Here is a 19663-nt window from a genome sequence, read left to right on the forward strand (position 1 = left end):
CATTTCAATGTCCCTTGGAAAGTAGTCGGAGCATATCACACAGTAACACACAAAAATAAAATAAATATTTTTCTAAAAAAAAAATTGCCAAAACATAACGTTCTCCATCCGAAAACAACAACTAAAAAAAAAACCCATCAGCTGATTGTTCTGTGCACGGATACACCATCCCAAAGACTGTCAAATCAGCTGATTCTTTCCTTCACAATCAAAACCGACACAGACCAGAAATCAACACAACGCAGAAATAAAGCAAATCATGCAAGCTTGTGATGAGTCACAGCGTCGATCAGAACGGAAGACATCTATACTCGTCAATCAAATGAAAGCAACGTATGTACAGTCCTTAGAATTGAAGTAATCTCCATACCAACCCATCTCCCTATGTATGCTGATCTCACTCTTGAACATGAACTCGCTGACCTTCTGCCCATATATGGCTATGGAACCTTTAACCTCTAACCTATATACGTTGTCTTTCCAACAAGAAATCTGCATGTAAATGAGGCATCAAGAAACGATAAATGGCCAAAAGAAGTGACAACAGAAAAAAAGAAAGAAAAAAAGAAAGAAAAAGAAACTGACAAACAAAGCAGAAAGCACTTCAGACCTGATAAACTCTAACAAAGAAATCAACGTGGTAACCTTCACCTTTACCACCATATATCAGCGGGAAAGGCATATCATTCCTTCAGCTCTTCTTGATTGAGGGAAAGTTCACTCCCACTTCTCTCGCTGGATGACCATAAAGTTGGGCATGCATGATGATACTGTCGTGGATTAGAGTGGTTTCTCAATACTGAAATGTTTGTGGCCAGGGGTTCCTGGGGATGTTTAACTAAACTGCATGATGTCTTGAAACTGAAACGAAGTAAAATAAAAGAGGGGTGGGGGGAGAATAACGAAACACCCACTAAAACGACAAAATGCTGATACACAATTCAATACAGGATGGCAGGGCCCTTGTCTTTATTATCAGTTCCACATAATTCGGAACTGCTCCCATTCGTGTACTTTGTGACCAAATCGCTGGATATATATATTTTTTTTTTTTTTTTCCCCCTTGATTTTATTTCCCCAGTGTAGATGATGTGATCTTCCCTACAACCACTCTTGTGATTTATGTTTCTAATTTTGAATTCTGTCAATGCCTGACATATCTTGTTCCTTGATTTTTCAGGATTGGAAAAAAAAAAGAAAAGAAAAACTGAAAAAAAAGAAGAAAAAAATCACGGTGCAAAAAATGTCAGTATCTTGCAAATGAAAAAAAAAATCAGATTGTGCAAAAAATGTCAATATCTTGCACACTTAAAAATGATTACAACTTGCTAACCATTGTCAAACATCTTATTCACCACTTTTTTTTTTCCCTGGATTTCACACACACACACGTTAAACCTAGATCTGATTGTGCAACACATCTCAGCATCTTGTAACCTTACAATCATTGCAACACACCTCAGTGTTTTGTAACCTTACAATCACTACTGTCTGCTATTATCCATTGTCAAACTGCTGGCCTGAGTTTCATTTTCCCCCTGAAATGGAAACATGTCACTTTCTTCCAAATCCACATTTTTCTTCATCCACTTCAATTCTTGTGCTGCATGATTCAACTGTCGGCTTAGCTTGCGCAGCACACTATCAACAGAACATTAATGCATTAATGTTACGCCCACAATAACATGTCCACAAGTTAAACTCGACCTAACATATCTCTAATGACATCTATGGTAAGTCAACCTCAAAATGTTTGTGAGTTAAGTCCACAATTAACACATTTAGATGTTAAACTTAGCAAAAGCAAATTTACAATGAAATCTGTGTCAAGTCGACATTAAAACGTTCATACGATAAGTCAACATAAACAGGTTTACACACTGAAATCAACAAAACACGTTTATATATGTTGAAGTTTTTGACATGGTCATGCATGAGTAAAAAACACAAAAATGCAATCCACAAAACAAAACTGTGACCTCAGAGTCATTACGTCATTAATCCAAAAGCCAGACATCTGGAATCTGCACGGCTGTGCCACAGAAGAAGAAAGGACAAACAAATCAATCCTCAATCAATACACGTTTCCTGATTGCCCTCCCACGACTCAACACAGCCAAGGCATCGATGCAACAACGCACGTCAACAACGGACAACGCACACTGAAACCATCAACAACTGACAACACACTAACAACATACAATCAAACCATCAACAACTGACAACACACACTCAAACAATCAACAACTGACAACACACACTCACGCCATTAACAACTGACAACACACACTCAAACAATCAACAAATGACAACACACACTCAAACAATCAACAACTGACAACACACACTCACGCCATTAACAACTGACAACACACACTCAAACCATCAACAACTGACAACACCATTAACAACTGACAACACACACTCAAACCATCAACAACTGACAACACACACTCAAACCACTGACAACAAACACCCAAACTGTCAACAACTGACAACACATGCTCATACCATTAACAACTGACAACACACACACACACACACACACACACACACACACTCAAACCATCAACAACTGACAACACTCTGAAACTATCAACAACTGACAACACACTAACAACACACACTCAAACCATCAACAACTGACAACACACACTCAAACCATTAACAACTGACAACAAACAAACCACACATACTCAAACCATCAACAACTGACAACAAACAAACAACACACACACAAACCATCAACAAATGACAACACACACTCAAACCAACTGACAAAACATACACTCAAACCATCAGCAACTGACACCATCAAACCGTTAACAACTGACAACACACGCTCAAACCATCAACAACACTTCACTGCAATCAATCATGTACCCATTATAGGAATAACTGCGCAGACAGGTCATCAACAACCACCATGTCTCCGTGGAAACGAATCATCAAAACAGGTACACCACCTCCCCCTCAACCCAACTTCCCGACTCCCCACCCAAAATGTTATCAACACTTGTGATTCTTAATAGGTATCAGACACACACACACACACACAAAATGTCTCTTCTTCACCCACTTTGCACACACGCACACACACGCGAGCAGACACAGAAAAAGAATTACAAGCAAAAGACATAAAAGCTAGCTAGCTTGCACTTCATCAGTCTCCCTCTCTCTCTCTCTCACCCAAAGACATCCACAGAGTACTGGACAAACAAACAAAAAATCAAGCTTGTGCTCTGTATATCACGCATCCACATATCGTGTTGCTGACAAAAACCAAAAAATAAAAATCTATCATGTGCTTATGTATTGCTCAAACACACACACACACACACACACACTCACGCATACACAGAGTTACCAAAAAAAAAACAAAAATAAGTTTAAACCCAATGTTATCAACAAGTCATGTGTTGCCTGTCAAGGTTAAACTATCACAGAAGTATCACGGATGATCTCTTCAAACACTGCTACAGATGTACGTACCCACACAAATGTTTCTTGCAGTCACAAACAAACCGTCACTACACACATCAAGCATCAGTGACTCCTAGCATTTCCACAACCATTCGCATCCTTCCGACCAATTGTAAGCTTGAACCAACATTCATAGTTAGTTGTCTCGTAACGATTCTTCAACTGTCGTTCGTATTCATCCACCTACAAAACAGGCCTAAACTGTCATTCTCATCGTTTTGTCGAAGAGTAAGCTTCGACTGTCATTTGAATCCATTTGTCTTGTGACAGGTTTAAATCGGCATTCATATTCATTTGTCTCATAAAAGTTTCAATCGTTATTCGTTTTCATCCATCTCATAACAAGCTTCCACCGTGTCAATCACACCCACGCACTCCATTAACAGGAAGACGGACCTCCCAGAGATCGGTGCAACAACAGATTTACAGAGTTTTCAGCGTTTCAGACATGCGCTAATATTCTCTGCACTTTATAAGTACTTCACCAGACCCACTAGTTCCTCACTGTCCGGGAAGATTCAAGCTTTATGACGCTTTTTCGCAAACGATGTCCGTCATTCCTATGTACGTATGTTAAGCTGCTTTTCATTATGCAGCTAAGACTCGCAGTGGCTAATCTGCTTCAGAAACACAGCTCATGCTGACAAAAAACTGTGTCTGCTTACTGTACCTCAAATGAGATATGCTGCTACAATGAACAGAAAAGAAAAAAAAAAAAAAAAAGATACAACTCTTTCCCAGCTTCTAAAAGGTTCTATCTTTTTTTTTTTAGAACAACACCTACATTGTGACCCTTCAAAATCATAATCCTAATTCGGCAAAAAGCATACCACAACAGTATATCATTCCACCAACTAAACCCATAATCCAAATACCTTTTTCAGCAATTACTTTTCACCCCAGAACCCACTACCACCACTTCTCAAACTAATGAGGTCGGATGCTATTAAGGAAACCAGGCCATCGACAAACTCGCTTGTTACTTACGACCCAAAAACAGACTCATACAAAGATTGTCTTGCTTCAATCTGTCTAGAAAAAACACACACACGAGAATGCTGGTAGGTCGTTATCTATCACTTGAACAATGTCGAAGGCTTTGTGGGGTGGGGGGTGGTGTGGGGGGGTGGGGGGGGGGGGGTTGTAGGGGTTTTGGGGAGGGGTAGGGGTTGTGACTTGGGGGAAGAGGTGAAGCGATTGGTGAGAGCTATCCTGTGCCCTGCTGTGACTCAGACCTGACCTGCAGACTGGTCTGCAGGGCCCTCAGTGACTGCTTCATCTGAAAACACAGCAAACGTTTTGTCGTCGTCGCTGTTGTTGTTGTTAATAATAATAATAATAACAAAGAGAGGCAAGGCCTTCAAGACTCACTTGTGATAAATTAAGTCCCCTAGCATTACAGAGTAATTTCCCTTCTTTACTATCTGCACCAAAACGTTTGCAAAATAAATAAAACTTCCATGCTTAGCAAAAGAAGTTCCTGTTTGAACAAAAAATGATAATAATGACTGCTCTTGTTGTTGGGTCAGAATATCAGATCAAAGTGCCAAGTTTAGAGAATACAAAAAATATAAACAGTAAATGCAGTTTGCATATAATTAGGCTTCTTTCTTGTATTTTTTTGTGCCCATCCCAGAGGTGCAATATTGTTTTTAACAAGATGACTGGAAAGAACTGAATTTTTCCTATTTTTATGCCTAATTTGGTGTCAACTGACAAAGTATTTGCAGAGAAAATGTCAATGTTAAAGTTTACCACGGACACACAGACACAGACACAGACACACACACACAGACAACTGAACACCGGGTTAAAACATAGACTCACTTTGTTTACACAAGTGAGTCAATAATGGTATTTATATAGCGCTGAATCTTGTGCAGAGACAAATCAAAGCGCTTTCGCACCAGTCATCCACACGCATGCATAACTCTAAAACTGTAGAAACTAAAGACAAGGAAGGGCAGGCAAGGAAGGCTATATTGGGAAGAGGTGGGTTTTAAGGCCAGACTTGAAAGAGCTGAGTGTGGAGACTTGACGAAGTTATCATTATTGTGACTGTTGTTGTTACTGCTGTTGTTGTCATTATTTTTGCTGTTGTTACTGCTGTTGTCGTTATTGGTGTTGTTACTGTTGTTTTGGGTTGTTTTGTTCTTTTTAAATTAGTTGTGTTAAGAGCCATATGGCCCACAGCGTGTGTGTGTGTGTGTGTGTGTGTGTGGTGGTTTTTTTTTTGTGTGTGTGTGTGTGTGTGCAGATCTTTTTTTGTGTGTGCGCTTAGAGTTGATTTCATCAAGATTTTGCGCCTTATCAACACCATTTATTATTATTATTATTATTGTCATTATTTTTGCTGTTGTTTCGGTTGTTGTTACTGGTGTTGTTGTTATTGCTGTTGTTATTGCTGTTGATACTGTTGTTGTTATCATTGTTGTTGTTACTGCTGTTGTCATTATTGGCGTTGTTACTGTTGTTGTTGTCATTATTGTTGCTGTTGTTTCTGCTGTTGTTGTTATTGGTGTTGTTATTGCTGTTGTAACTGTTGTTGTTATTGCTACTGCTGTTGTTGTTACTGCTGTTGTTAAAGTCGTTGCTCCTACTGTCATTGTTAATGTTGTTGTTACTGTTTTCATTGTTGCAGCTGTTGCTTTTACGATTATTATTGTTGCTGCTGTTACTGTTGTTGCTATTGTTCATTTTGTTGTTGCTGCTGCTGCTATTATTGTTACTGTTGTTGTTATTGTAGTTGTTGCTGTTGTTACTCCTGATGCTACTGTTGTTGCTGTTGTCATAGGTGTTCCCATTGCTGCTAATGTGTTTTCATTCTTGCTGTTATTCCTGTCACTGTTGTTGTTGCCATTTGTTGTTGTTGTTACTGTCATTGCTATTGTTGTTGCTGCTGTTGTTGCTACTGTTGTTGTTGTTGCTGTTGTTAATTTGCTGACTGCAAAGCTAAACCAGGTTACATTACTGGAAGACTGCTAACTGCATCTAATCATAAAATGTTACTATTTCACTTACGCAACAAACACCATGTGTAAGTACATAGCATATGCCCGTGTATGAATATCCTCCTTCACATGAAACCTTTTTGAAAGCCTGTGCATGAGAGACAGAGACACATAGAGAGAGAGAGAGAGAGAGAGAGAGAGAGAGAGAGAGAGAGAATAAGAGTGTGTGTGTGTGTGTGTGCGTGTGCGTGCGCACACACGTGTAAATGCATGAGTGCGTGCATGTGCTTGTGTGTGCATGTGCTTGTGTGGGTTAAGCGCAAACGTGTACATGCGCATGCACCGGTGTAAAGCTCCCAAACACACCAGTGCCTCATGCTCCGTCCTCACCACACAGTATCAGTATCAGTGTCAGTAGCTCAAGGAGGCGTCACTGCGTTCGGACAAATCCATGTACACTACACCACATCTGCCAAGCAGATGCCTGACCAGCAGCGTAACCCAACGCCCTTAGTCAGGCCTTGAGAAAAAATCAAATAAATAAAAAATAAAAAATAAAGAAATAAAATAAAATAATAAAATAAAATAAATAAAATAACAAAACCAAACCAAACAATAAATAAATAAGTAAATAAATAAATAAATATTACAAAAAACAAACAAGCAAAAAAAAACCAACCTACTACTACTAATAATAATATTTATAAGGCGCAAACACTTGATGAAGTCAACTGTAATAGTACAAATCATAAACAAACAAACAAATAAATAAATAAATAAATAAATAAATACATAAAATAAAATACAATAAAATAAATAAAAAGACAACAAATGATGATGAATAAGCAAACAATTATCCATCACCACACAACAGCACAGGACCTATTATACATGTGTGTGCGCGCGCACGCATGCGAGGGCGGGAGGGGCGTGGGAGAGGAAAGAGGTGGGTGCGGGGGGGAGGGAGGGTGGGGTGGAGGGGGGGTGGAGGAGGAAGGGGGAGGAGGAAGAATCGAACCAGGAACCCACCTGATCCAGCAGCTGCACGGAGGTGTGCAGAATCTCCTGCCACTTGGTGACCTCGTCGTGGTGCAGCGAGCGTTGCTGTCGTAACAAGTGGGCCCAGTCCTCCTGACTCCGCGGGTGTTGTCTGCAACCACCGTCATTATTTTCTTTTTCTTTTGCATTTCTTTTTTCATCACAACAGATTTCTCTGTGTGAAATTCGGGCTGCTCTCTCTCTCTCCCCAGGGAGAGTGCGTCACTACACTACAGCACCACCTTTTTTTTTTTTTCTCCTGCGTCCAGTTTTATCTGTTTTTCCTATCGAAGTGGATTTTCCTACAGAATTTTGCCAGGAACAACCCTTTTGTTGCTGTGGGTTCTTTTTTACGTGCGCTAAGTGCATGCTGCACACGGGACCTCGGTTTATCGTCTCATCCGAAGACTAGCGTCCAGACCAACATTCAAGGTCTAGTGGAGGGGGAGAAAATATCGGCGGCTGAGCCTTGATTCGAACCAGCGCGCTCAGATTCTCTCGCTTCCTAGGCGGACGCGTTACCTCTAGGCCATCCCTGCACTCCAATGATGATGATGGTACCGACACATGTGTAAAAACTTTACGTGAATGACCGGGGTTTTTTTATTTTTTTGGTTTTTTTTTTAACTCCATCATGAAAGCAGCCATACTCTGTTTTCTTGCGGCATGCTTGCTGGGTCTGCTCGTGTTTCCATGACCCAAACGAACGCTGACATTGACAACGGGATCTTTCATGTACGTATTGATCTTTTGCTTGCGTATTCACACAAAGGAGGGTTCAGGCACAAGCAGGTCTGCACATATGTTGACCTGGGAGATCAGTAAAAAATCTCCACTCTTTCCCCACCAGGCGTCGTTACCAGGATTCCAACCCCAGACCCTCAGATTGAAAGTCCAATACTTTAACTCACTCAGTACGGCCAGTCCTCTCTTCTCCTCTACACAGACCCCTCGGATGTCTAGTGGGTGTCTGAATGACCCAACCTTTAGCTTCCGTCAACAGAATTGTGGTATTCTTTGTCAACATTCACGTCTTCAGTATAAGAGCCTTCCACTTGCAATATTTTGATGATGGTAATTGGGTTGAAACGCTGTTAACGTCGTCTCTTTCACCGTTCGTATGGAAAGAGTTAACCACTTGTCTGTTGTGCCAGTCAAACACTGCAACACTTACATCATCCACCCTTGAGAAGTGGTCAGGATGCTAGTCATTCAGATGAGACGATAAACCGAGGTCCCGTGTGCACACTGTATGCACTTAGCACACGTACAAAAACTGATGGAAATGAAAGGCTTGTCCCTGGCAGAATTCTGAAGAAAACTCCTCTCTGTTAAAGTATTATACATGTGGAGTGATGGCCTGGAGGTAACGCGTCCGCCTAGGAAGCGAGAGAATCTGAGCGCACTGGTTCGAATCACGGCTCAGCCACCTGATATTTTCTCCCCCTCCACTAGACCTTGAGTGGTGGTCTGGACGCTAGCCATTCAGATGAGACGATAAACTGAGGTCCCGAGTGCAGCATGCACTTAGCGCAGGTAAAAGAACCCACGGCAACAAAAGGGTTGTTCCTGGCAAAATTTTGTAGAAAAAATCCACTTCAATAGGAAAAACAAATAAAACTGCATGCAGAAAAAAATACAAAAAAATGGGTGGCGCTGTATTATAGCGACGCGCTCTCCCTGGGGAGAGCAGCCCGAATTTCACACAGAGAAATCTGTTGTGATAAAACGAAATACAAATACAAATACATGTGTGCATGCGAGTGACTGAAGCCTGACTGAACGACAGGAGACAAATGATGAGCGCCTGAAGGCTGTTTTAACTCTCTCCATACGAACGGCGAAAGAGACGACGTTAACAGTGTTTCACCCCAATTACCATCATCAAAATATTGCAAGCGGAAGGCTCTTATACTGAAGAGGTGAATGTTGACAAAGAATACCACAATTCTGACGACAGAAGCTAAAGGTTGGGTCATTCAGACACCCACTGGACATCCGAGGGGTCTGTGTAGAGGAGAAGAGAGGACTGGCCGTACTGAGTGAGTTAAGTCAGCTCCACCCAGGTAGGCAGCTTGTTGTACAAATGACTCTGTGTTTGTCTTCTTCTTCTTCTTCTTCTTTGTTAGTGGGCTGCAACTACCACGTTCACTCGTATATACACGAGAGGGCTTTTACGTGTATGACTGTTTTTACCCCGCCATGTAGGCAGCCATACTCCGCTTTCAGGGGTGTGCATGCTGGGTATGTACTTGTTTCCATAACCCACCGAACGCTGACATGGATTACAGGATCTTAAACGTGCGTATTTGATCTTTTGCTTGCGTATACACACGTAGGGGGTTCAGGCACTAGCGGGTCTGCACATCTGTTGACCTGGGGGATCGGAAAAATCTCCACCCTTTACCCACCAGGCGCCATCACCGAGATTTGAACCCGGGACCCTCAGATTGAAAGTCCAATGCTTTAACCATTCGGCTATTGTAAAGAACCTAGTGTTTGATCTCTGACCGCAGATAGGCACTAAGTCAGTTGCTCTGCTTCTGCTTCTTGTCCTCCTCCCTCCCCCACCCCCTTGTGTTAATGATGACTATGAAAAGCACAGTGAAAAAGGCAAAGGAAAAATGGGCATCCAAAACCAAACCCAAAAAATAACTGCCGATAAAAAAACAGGGCATACATGAGAAGGGTCATGCATCAGATTGTCAACAAGAAAAAGGATATGTAAAGGACTGTCAACAAAACAAAGGACACAAAAAAAATCTGTCAACAAAAGAAAGAACATACAAAAGACTGTCAACAAAAGAAAGGCCACACAAAATTGTCAACAAATGAATGAGCATACACAAAATTGTCAACAAAAGAAAGGCAATATACAAGATTGTCAACACAAAAGAAAAGACATACACAAGACTGTCAACAAAAGAAAAGACATACACAAGACTGTCAACAAAAGAAAGGACATACACAATATTGTCAACAAAAAAGAAAGGACATATAAAAGACTTGTCAACAAAAGAAAGGACATACACAATATTGTCAACAAAAGAAAGGACACACACAAGATTGTCAACAAAAGAAAGGACATACACAAGACTGTCAACAAAAGAAAGGACATACACAATATTGTCAACAAAAAAGAAAGGACATATAAAAGACTTGTCAAAAAAAGAAAGGACATATAAAAGACTTGTCAACAAAAGAAAGGACATACACAATATTGTCAACAAAAGAAAGAACATACACAATATTGTCAACAAAAAAGAAAGGACATGTAAAAGACTTGTCAAAAAAAGAAAGGACATATAAAAGACTTGTCAACAAAAGAAAGGACATACACAATATTGTCAACAAAAAAGAAAGGACACACAAAAATCTAAGACACACACAAGATTGTCAACAAGAGAAAGGACATACACAAGATTGTCAACAAAAGAAAGGACATACACAAGATTTTCAACAAGAGAAAGGACATACACAAGATTGTCAACAAAAAAGAAAGGACACACACATTGTCAACAACAGAAAGGACACACAAAAAAACTTTCAACAAAAGAAAGGACATACACAAGATTATCAACAAAAGGACACACACACAAAACTGTCAACAAAAAAGAAAGGACACACACATTGTCAACAACAGAAAGGACACACAAAAAACCTACAACAAAAGAAAGGACACATACAAAAGACTTGTCAACAAAAAAGAAAGGACACACGAAAAACTAAGACATACACAAGATTGTCAACAACAGAAAGGACACACAAAAAACTTTCAACAAAAGAAAGGACACACACATTGTCAACAACAGAAAGGACACACACAACATTGTCAAGAAAAAAGAAAGGACACACACATTGTCAACAACAGAAAGGACACACACAACATTGTCAAGAAAAAAGAAAGGACACACACATTGTCAACAACAGAAAGGACACACACAAAAATAAGACATACACAAGATTGTCAACAAATAAGAAAGGACATATAAAAGACTTGTCAACAAAAGAAAGGACATACACAAGATTGTGAACAAAAGAAAGGGCACACACAAGACTTGTCAACAAAAAAGAAAGGACACACAAAAAAACTAAGACACACACAAGATTGTCAACAAAAGAAAGGACATACACAAGATTGTCAACAACAGAAAGGACACACAAAAAACTTTCAACAAAAGAAAGGACACACACAAGATTGTCAACAAAAGAAAGGACATACACAACACAGTCAACAAGAGAAAGGACACACAAAAACCTAAGACACACACAAGACTGTCAACAAAAGAAAGGACATACACAAAATTGTCAACAAAAAAGAAAGGACACACATATTGTCAACAAAAGAAAGGACACACACAAGATTGTCAACAAAAGAAAGGACACACACAACATTGTCAACAACAGAAAGGACACACACAACATTGTCAACAACAGAAAGGACACACACAACATTGTCAACAAGAGAAAGGACACACACTGTCAACAACAGAAAGGACACACACAAGATTGTCAACAAGAGAAAGGACACACAAAAAACTAAGACACACACAAGATTGTCAACAAAAGAAAGGACATACACAAGATCGTCAACAACAGAAAGGACGCACAAAAACTTCCAACAAAATAAAGGACACACACAAGATTGTCAACAACAGAAAGGACACACACAACATTGTCAACAAAAGAAAGGACATTCACAAGATTGTCAACAACAGAAAGGACACACACAAAAAACTTTCAACAAAAGAAAGGACATACACAAGATTGTCAACAACAGAAAGGACATACACAAGATTGTCAACAAAACAGAAAGGACACACACAAGATTGTCAACAAAAGAAAGGACATAAAAAAGACTTGTCAACAAAAGAAAGGACACAAAAAACTTTCAACAAAAGAAAGGACACACACAAGATTGTCAACAAATAAGAAAGGACATATAAAAGACTTGTCAACAAAAGAAAGAACATACACAAGATTGTCAACAAAAGAAAGGGCACACACAAGACTTGTCAACAAAAAAGAAAGGACACACAAAAAAACTAAGACACACACAAGATTGTCAACAAAAGAAAGGACATACACAAGATTGTCAACAACAGAAAGGACACACAAAAAACTTTCAACAAAAGAAAAGACACACACAAAATTGTCAACAAGAGAAAGGACACACAAAAATCTAAGACACACACAAAACTGTCAACAAAAAAGAAAGGACATACACAAGACAGTCAACAAGAGAAAGGACACACAAAAATCTAAGACACACACAAGGCTGTCAACAAATGAAAGGACATACACAAGATTGTCAACAAAAAAGAAAGGACACACACAACATTGTCAACAACAGAAAGGACATTCACAAGATTGTCAACAAAAGAAAGGACGTACACAAGACTGTCAACAAATAAGAAAGGACATATAAAAGACTTGTCAACAAAAGAAAGAACATACAAAAGATTGTCAACAGCAGAAAGGACACACAAAAAAACTTTCAACAAAAGAAAGGACGTACACAAGATGGTCAATCTCCTCATCTGTGTACATGGAGTACAGGCCAGTCGTCGATGCCTCTATGGCCCACAACTTGTAGAAGAGGACAGCATTGCATAGCACCAAGAATATCAATCTGCAACAGAGGAACAAAAATTTGTATTTGTATTTTTATCTCTTTTCATCACAACAGATTTTTCTGTGTGAAATTCGGGCTGCGCTCCCCAGCGCCACCCGTTTTATTTTTTTTGTTTGTTTTTTCCTGTGTACAGTTTTATTTGTTTTTCCTATCGAAGTAGATTTTTCTACAGAATTTTGCCAGGAACAACCCTTTTGTTACCTGGGTTCTTTTACATGTGCTAAGTGCATGCTGCACACAGGACCTCAGTTTATCGTCTCATCCGAATGACTAGCATCCAGACCACCACTCAAGGTCTTGTGGAGGGGGAGAAAATATCAGCAGCTGAGCCCTGATTCTCTCGCTTCCTAGGCGGATGTGTTACCTCTAGGCCATCACTCTACACTGCATGTAGTCTTGATAGTTTTGATTCTTAGTTTAGTTCAGTTACTTCTTCTTCTAATTTGTTCACATGCTGCCACTCCCAAGTTCACTCGGACACACAAGCGGGCTTTTACATGTATGACTGTTTCAACCCTGCCATGAAGGCAGCCATACTCCATTTTCCAGAGGAGTTCAGTCACAAACACCTTGGACACCAGGCAGGACTTATATTTTTGTCTGGGACTTTTCCCCCACCCTCTGCTAGACATTGAGCGGTGGTCTGGGTGCTAGTCTTTCAACCAGGAAAAATAACCCTGAGGTCCCGTGTGAAGCATGTACAAGAACCCGTGGCAACTACGGAGTAGTCACTGGTAAAAATCCCACAGAAAAATCCAACCTGAGGGTAAAAGAAATTCATTTACAGCAACATACTCTCCCTGAGGACACAGGCCTGAATTTCACAAACAGAACTCTGACGTGACAAAAACATAATACAGCACAACACAATTCAATTGTGCCATGCTGCAATACAATAAACTGCAACCCCCCCCACATCCCCCCAACGCCCCCACCCACACACACACCCTTCAATCCTGCCGACATGAAAACAGTCAAAGAAATTATGGGCTAATTATGGATTTTGAGTTGGCTCCACTCTAAACTGACACCTGAAAACTGTATCCACTAGTAAGTATGCCAAGGCTAAAACACTTCAGAAACTGACAGGAGTGTAAAACATGTTTGAATGCAGGCATTCACACACACACACACACACACACACACACACATACACACACACAAACACACACAAGCACACACACACACACACAACTCTCTCTCTCTCTCTCACTAGTTTTTCTCTTACAATTAAGCAGTACACAGACACTGAAGTGACATACACATAGATGTAATTTTTTTTTTTTTTTTTTTTTTTTTTTTTTTTTAATTTTATACACCTAGGAGCACAGAAACTTCAGAAAAAGCGACAATTAAAATAGTACTTATAACGACTGCCTTACATGATGATGATGACACGAACCAGCATGTCAGCATTCAGCTTGATTGTTCCTTCCTCTTTCAAACTGACACCTGAAATCATAAACAAAAAAGGGTCATTAAAAACGTCAGTATTTCTATCAAAAGAAAATTACAAACAAACAAAAACGCATGTCAACTTAATGTCCACATTCCAGCTCACAATTTGTGTGTGTGTATAATGAGCATGTTCAGTTAGCGTAAGTTTAACACAATCACATCGGCAACATAATAAACTCAACTGCACACACACAGACACACACGTGTGCACATAATGCACTCTCACACCCACATGCACACACACAGAGTTCTGCTTACGCATAATTCAAAACTAGATTTCTTCATTTGGCATTCTTGTCGGTTTCATTCCTTATATAGCTACACCATACGATCATACTATATATAGTGAAATGTCAGATACGCCCTTTCCCTATCCCCCCCCCCCCCCCCAAAATCCCCACACACACACACCCCCCCACACCTTCCCCACACCAACCTCCCTCCACCCATCACCTTCTCCTTTCTTCTAATTCTCATTTTTTCACTTTTTTGTTGTTGTTGTTGCTATCCACTGTTCCTCTTAACTCATCAAACATCCCTTATAGCCTATAGTAAAAACAAACAAACAAACAAAATATCTAACGTTAAAACAAAGAGAAGAATGAACATGCACACACACAAAAAATTACACACAGCGTCATCCTGGCCACACTGTTCCCTGACCCCCTACACCCCCCTCTCCACCCTGCTTCACCTCCCGCACCCCCCAAACCCCCTCCACCCCATCTTCTCCTCCTAATCTCTGACAACAGCAGACTACATGACTGATCACACACGACTGACATAACTGATCACACGACTGACATGACTGATCACATGACTGACATGACTGATCACATGACCAACCAAACGACTGACATGACTGACAGCACAACAGATGACATGACTGACATGACAGACCCACATGACTGGCATGAAAGATTACATGACAGATCACACAACCGACACGACTGATCACATGACCAGCCTGAAAGATCACATGACCGATCACATGACCAGCATGAAAGATCACATGACAGATCAAACGACCGACATGACTGAACACACAACTGACACGACTCATCACAAGACAGATCACACGACTCATCACACAACCGACAAAGACAACTGACCTCTAACGGGAGATGGGGGCGTGGACGACGTCTGTCTGTCCGTCAAGGTGCGGGCCTGGACGACGGTCTCCGACGTGGTGGCGTGGGGTTTCCGGCGGCGACGGAGCTTCTTCTTCGACTGCGGCTGGTGCTGGTGGCTGGGCAGGTGGTTCTCCTGCCGCTCTGCCTCTCGCCGCAGGTGGGCCGCTGAGAGATCGTGATAATGATTGACTGATTGACTGAATGGTATGGATACTAATACAGCTGCCTAACCTCGGTTTGAGACCAAGCTCTAAGCGCTTTACAGACACGGAGCCGTTTGCACAACAGGCTGCCTACCTCCAAATGGATGAATAAAGATGTATTGTATTGTATTGTATTGTACTGCATTGTACCTGGGTAGAGCTGACTGGCGGCTGCCACTGGGTGCTCATCATTTGTTTCCTGTGTCATTCAATCAGATCTCAGGCATGCACACATACACACTCAGACAGACATGTAACATTTGACGTGTATGACCATTTTGTTTACTTACCCTGCCATGTAGGCAGCCATACTCCGTTTTCGGGTGTGTGCAAGCTAGGTATGTTTCCATAACCCATCGAACGCTGACATGAATTACAGGATCTTTAATGTGTGTATCTGATCTTCTGTGTGCGTATACAGTATAATACACACAAAGGGAAATTAGGCACTAGCAGGTCTACACATATGCTGACAAGGGAGATCGGAAAAATCTCTACTGTTTACCCACCAGGTGCCATCACTGAGATTTGAACCCGGGACCCTCAGACTTAAGTCCAACGCTTTAACCATTCAGCTATTGCGCCCATAATAATGTATGATATCCTGCTACTGTCAACTGCAGTGCATTAGTTCTGTCCGGAAATACCTGTCCACTGACGCAACATCTAGACTTATCGTTTGTCTCATTCTCTCTCGCCTTGACTACTGTAACTCCCTATTATTCTGGTTTGCCTGCTTCATCCATTCAGTCCCTTCAGCATGTACAAAACTCTGCTGCCCAACTCGTCCTCAGAAAGAAAAGATCTGACCATATCACTCCTCTTTTACAACATCTCCACTGGCTCCTTGTCTCACACAGAATAAAGTACAAGATCAGCACTCTAAGTTATAAATGCATTCACAAATCTGCCCCTTCCTATCTCTGTGGCTGCCTTCACCTCTACACTCCATCTCGCTCACTACAATCCACTTCGGATCCTCTCTGTTTACGCATACCCAGATTCAAACACTTGACTGTTGGCCGCCGTTCTTTCTCTGTCTCAGGACCTTGCAATTGGAATGAACTTCCTCTTTCGCTTTGTCAGGTCTCTGCACTCAGCTCTTTCAAGTCTGGCCTTAAAACCCACCTCTTCCCAAAACAGCCTCTTTTACCTGCTTCTTCCTTGTCTTCAGTTTCTCCAGTTTTAGAGTTATGCATGCGTGTGACTGACTGGTGCGAAAGCGCTTTGATCTGTTTCTGCACAAGATTCAGTGCTATATAAATATAATTATTATTATTACTATTATTATGATAGTTGTGTTTCACTATGACCATCAGAACAGCAAAGGAGGTAACTGGTGTCCCGACTATTTGGGCTAAAATTTGATTAAAGAGGAGAGTGTCTTGCCCAAGTTATATTCCCCACTCTCTCGGCCAAGAGGGTTCCTAGGACAGTCAGCATTGGGATGGTTTCCAAAGGCCAGCTAGCCAAGCCTTCCAAGGCTGCAGCACTAAGAGCCAGTGTAATTTTGCCCCTAGTCTGAAAGTCATAGTCCTTCAGTAAAGACTAAGCTGTAAATGATTTCCCATTGCATTGGAGAAACCATTGGTAATACAGCTCTCACTTTGCTATTGGCCTAGGGGTAGAGGAGGTGCAGGGTAATGTGTGGTGTGTGTGTGTGTGTTGGAGCTCATGTACGTTTATATGTATTTGACTGTGCTTTCATATCTGTGAAACTGCATGTTTGGTGCATATCTGTTATGCATGTGTGGGTGTATGTGTGAATGTGTGTCTTCATGTTTTACATTTATTTGCTTATTTATCATCACTGTTGTCTTATTTAATTATTTATTATTATTATTATTATTATTATTATTATTATTTTATTATTATTATTACTACTACCTTTTTTATATTATAATTATTATTTATTTATTTATGTAAGCTTATCTATTATTTATTCACTTTTTTTTTTCCTCAAGGCCTGACTAAGCGTGTTGGGTTATGCTGCTGGTCAGGCATCTGCTTGCCAGATGTGGTGTAGCGTATATGGATTTGTCCGAACGCAGTGACCCCTCCTTGAGCTACTGAAACTGAAACTGAAACTATTGGCCTGGTTGTAAACTTTTGTCAATCTGTGATATAAGCTCATACATACAAATAATAATAGAAGTAGTAATAATCCAATTTATATAATGTCTTTCCATGTCAAACATGTTCAGTTGTACTGCATGACGTAAATTTCTTTTCTTTTTCTCTTTTTTTTTTTTTTAATACTATGAGTAAAACATGCATTTAAAAATGCAAATGAAAAATGGACATCCGAAACCGTGCTCCAACATCTGCCCAAACACTTAAGTATGTTCACACACACGCAGAAAAAATCAAATTAAAATTTCAAATCAAGAAATGCTGGCAATATATATTTTTTTTTTTAAAGCCACCAAAAAACAGTTATGTTGACATATTCAATGTCATTTCAAAATCATGTTATCTTGTTTAAATGAATCAATAATAAATATTTATCCCAATCGTTAAATTTTCGATGCTGACATATTCAATATCGTTTCTAATCTATATTATCTTGTTAGTATGCATTAGTGAATAGTTATCCTGAACTTCTGATTTAAGCTGGTGTATGTGATGTGATTAAAACAAAAAGGAAATTTTCTATCTAAAATTACGTTTAAATAACATACTTACCGTGACCCAACTAGTGCAGACTCCGGCAGGGGTCTGACATTCCTGTCCTGTGCAAACTACTATCCACAGGAAATGAGAGTACTACGGCCGATAACCTCCCGGAAGTAGGTAACGTCCCATTTATTTTTTCATGTATGTTACCTTGTTTGCAAGAATCAGCAAATAATTATCCTGTTCTTTTCATCTGCGATGCTTACAAATTCAATATCATTTTTTAACATGAATCGGTAATTTGTTATCCCAATCTTTTGTATAAATTAACTGACTTAATACCTTGTTTGCTTGAATTATTTGTATTTGTATTTCTTTTTATCACGACCGATTTCTCTGTGTGAAATTCAGGCAGCTCTCCCCAGGGAGAGCGCGTCGCTACACTACCGCGCCACCCATTTTTTTGTATTTTTTCCTGCGTGCAGTTTTATTTGCTTTTCCTATCGAAGTGGATTTTACTACAGAATTTTGCCAGGAACAATCCTTTTCTTGCCGTGGGTTCTTTTATGTGCGCAAAGTGCATGCTGCACATGGGACCTCGGTTTATCGTCTCATCCAAATGACTAGCGTCCAGACCACCACTCAAGGTCTAGTGGAGGGAGAGAAAATATCGGCGGCTGAGCAGTGATTCGAACCAGCGCGCTCAGATTCTCTCGTTTCCTAGGTGGACGTGTTACCTCTAGGCCATCACTCCACATAACCTGTTCACTGCCAGGGAAACGTAACTCCTTTTTTCTTTAACTGCTTTACCTGAAGTTCCGTCAGTCATTCTGTTAAAACTCAATCAGAAAGATGTAAACATGTACACACACACCCCTACACACACACCCCGCACCCCCCTACACACACACACAATTACACACATACCTATACACACACCTAAACACACACCTAATCACACACACACACACACACACACACACACACACACAGTGAGAGAGAACAAAAACAAACACAACACTAAAACAGAAATTTAAATAATCTAGATAAATAAATAAATGAAATGAAATGTTTTAAAAATTTTAAAAAGGAGAAGAAGAAACAGAAGGCAAAAATAATACACAGACAAAAAAAAAAAAAAAAAAA

At 40.3% G+C, this 19663-nt stretch overlaps 1 protein-coding gene across 1 annotated transcript in view; it reads right to left on the reverse strand.

The window, feature by feature from the left end:
- Positions 1-4536: 4536 nt before the first annotated feature.
- LOC143291605 (protein Aster-B-like) overlaps positions 4537-19663 on the reverse strand; it is a 46023-nt gene continuing 30896 nt past the window's right edge. Inside the window, exons 13-17 of the mRNA XM_076601556.1 lie at positions 15678-15863; positions 14490-14559; positions 12991-13104; positions 7464-7584; positions 4537-4762 (exon numbers count right to left, since the gene is read on the reverse strand). Coding sequence (XP_076457671.1) covers positions 4691-4762; positions 7464-7584; positions 12991-13104; positions 14490-14559; positions 15678-15863 — 563 coding nt within the window. The 3' untranslated portion in view covers positions 4537-4690. The remainder of the gene's footprint in view (positions 4763-7463; positions 7585-12990; positions 13105-14489; positions 14560-15677; positions 15864-19663) is intronic.

Source organism: Babylonia areolata, chromosome 17 (genome assembly GCF_041734735.1).
Source record: "Babylonia areolata isolate BAREFJ2019XMU chromosome 17, ASM4173473v1, whole genome shotgun sequence".
NCBI classification, from domain to species: domain Eukaryota; kingdom Metazoa; phylum Mollusca; class Gastropoda; order Neogastropoda; family Buccinidae; genus Babylonia; species Babylonia areolata.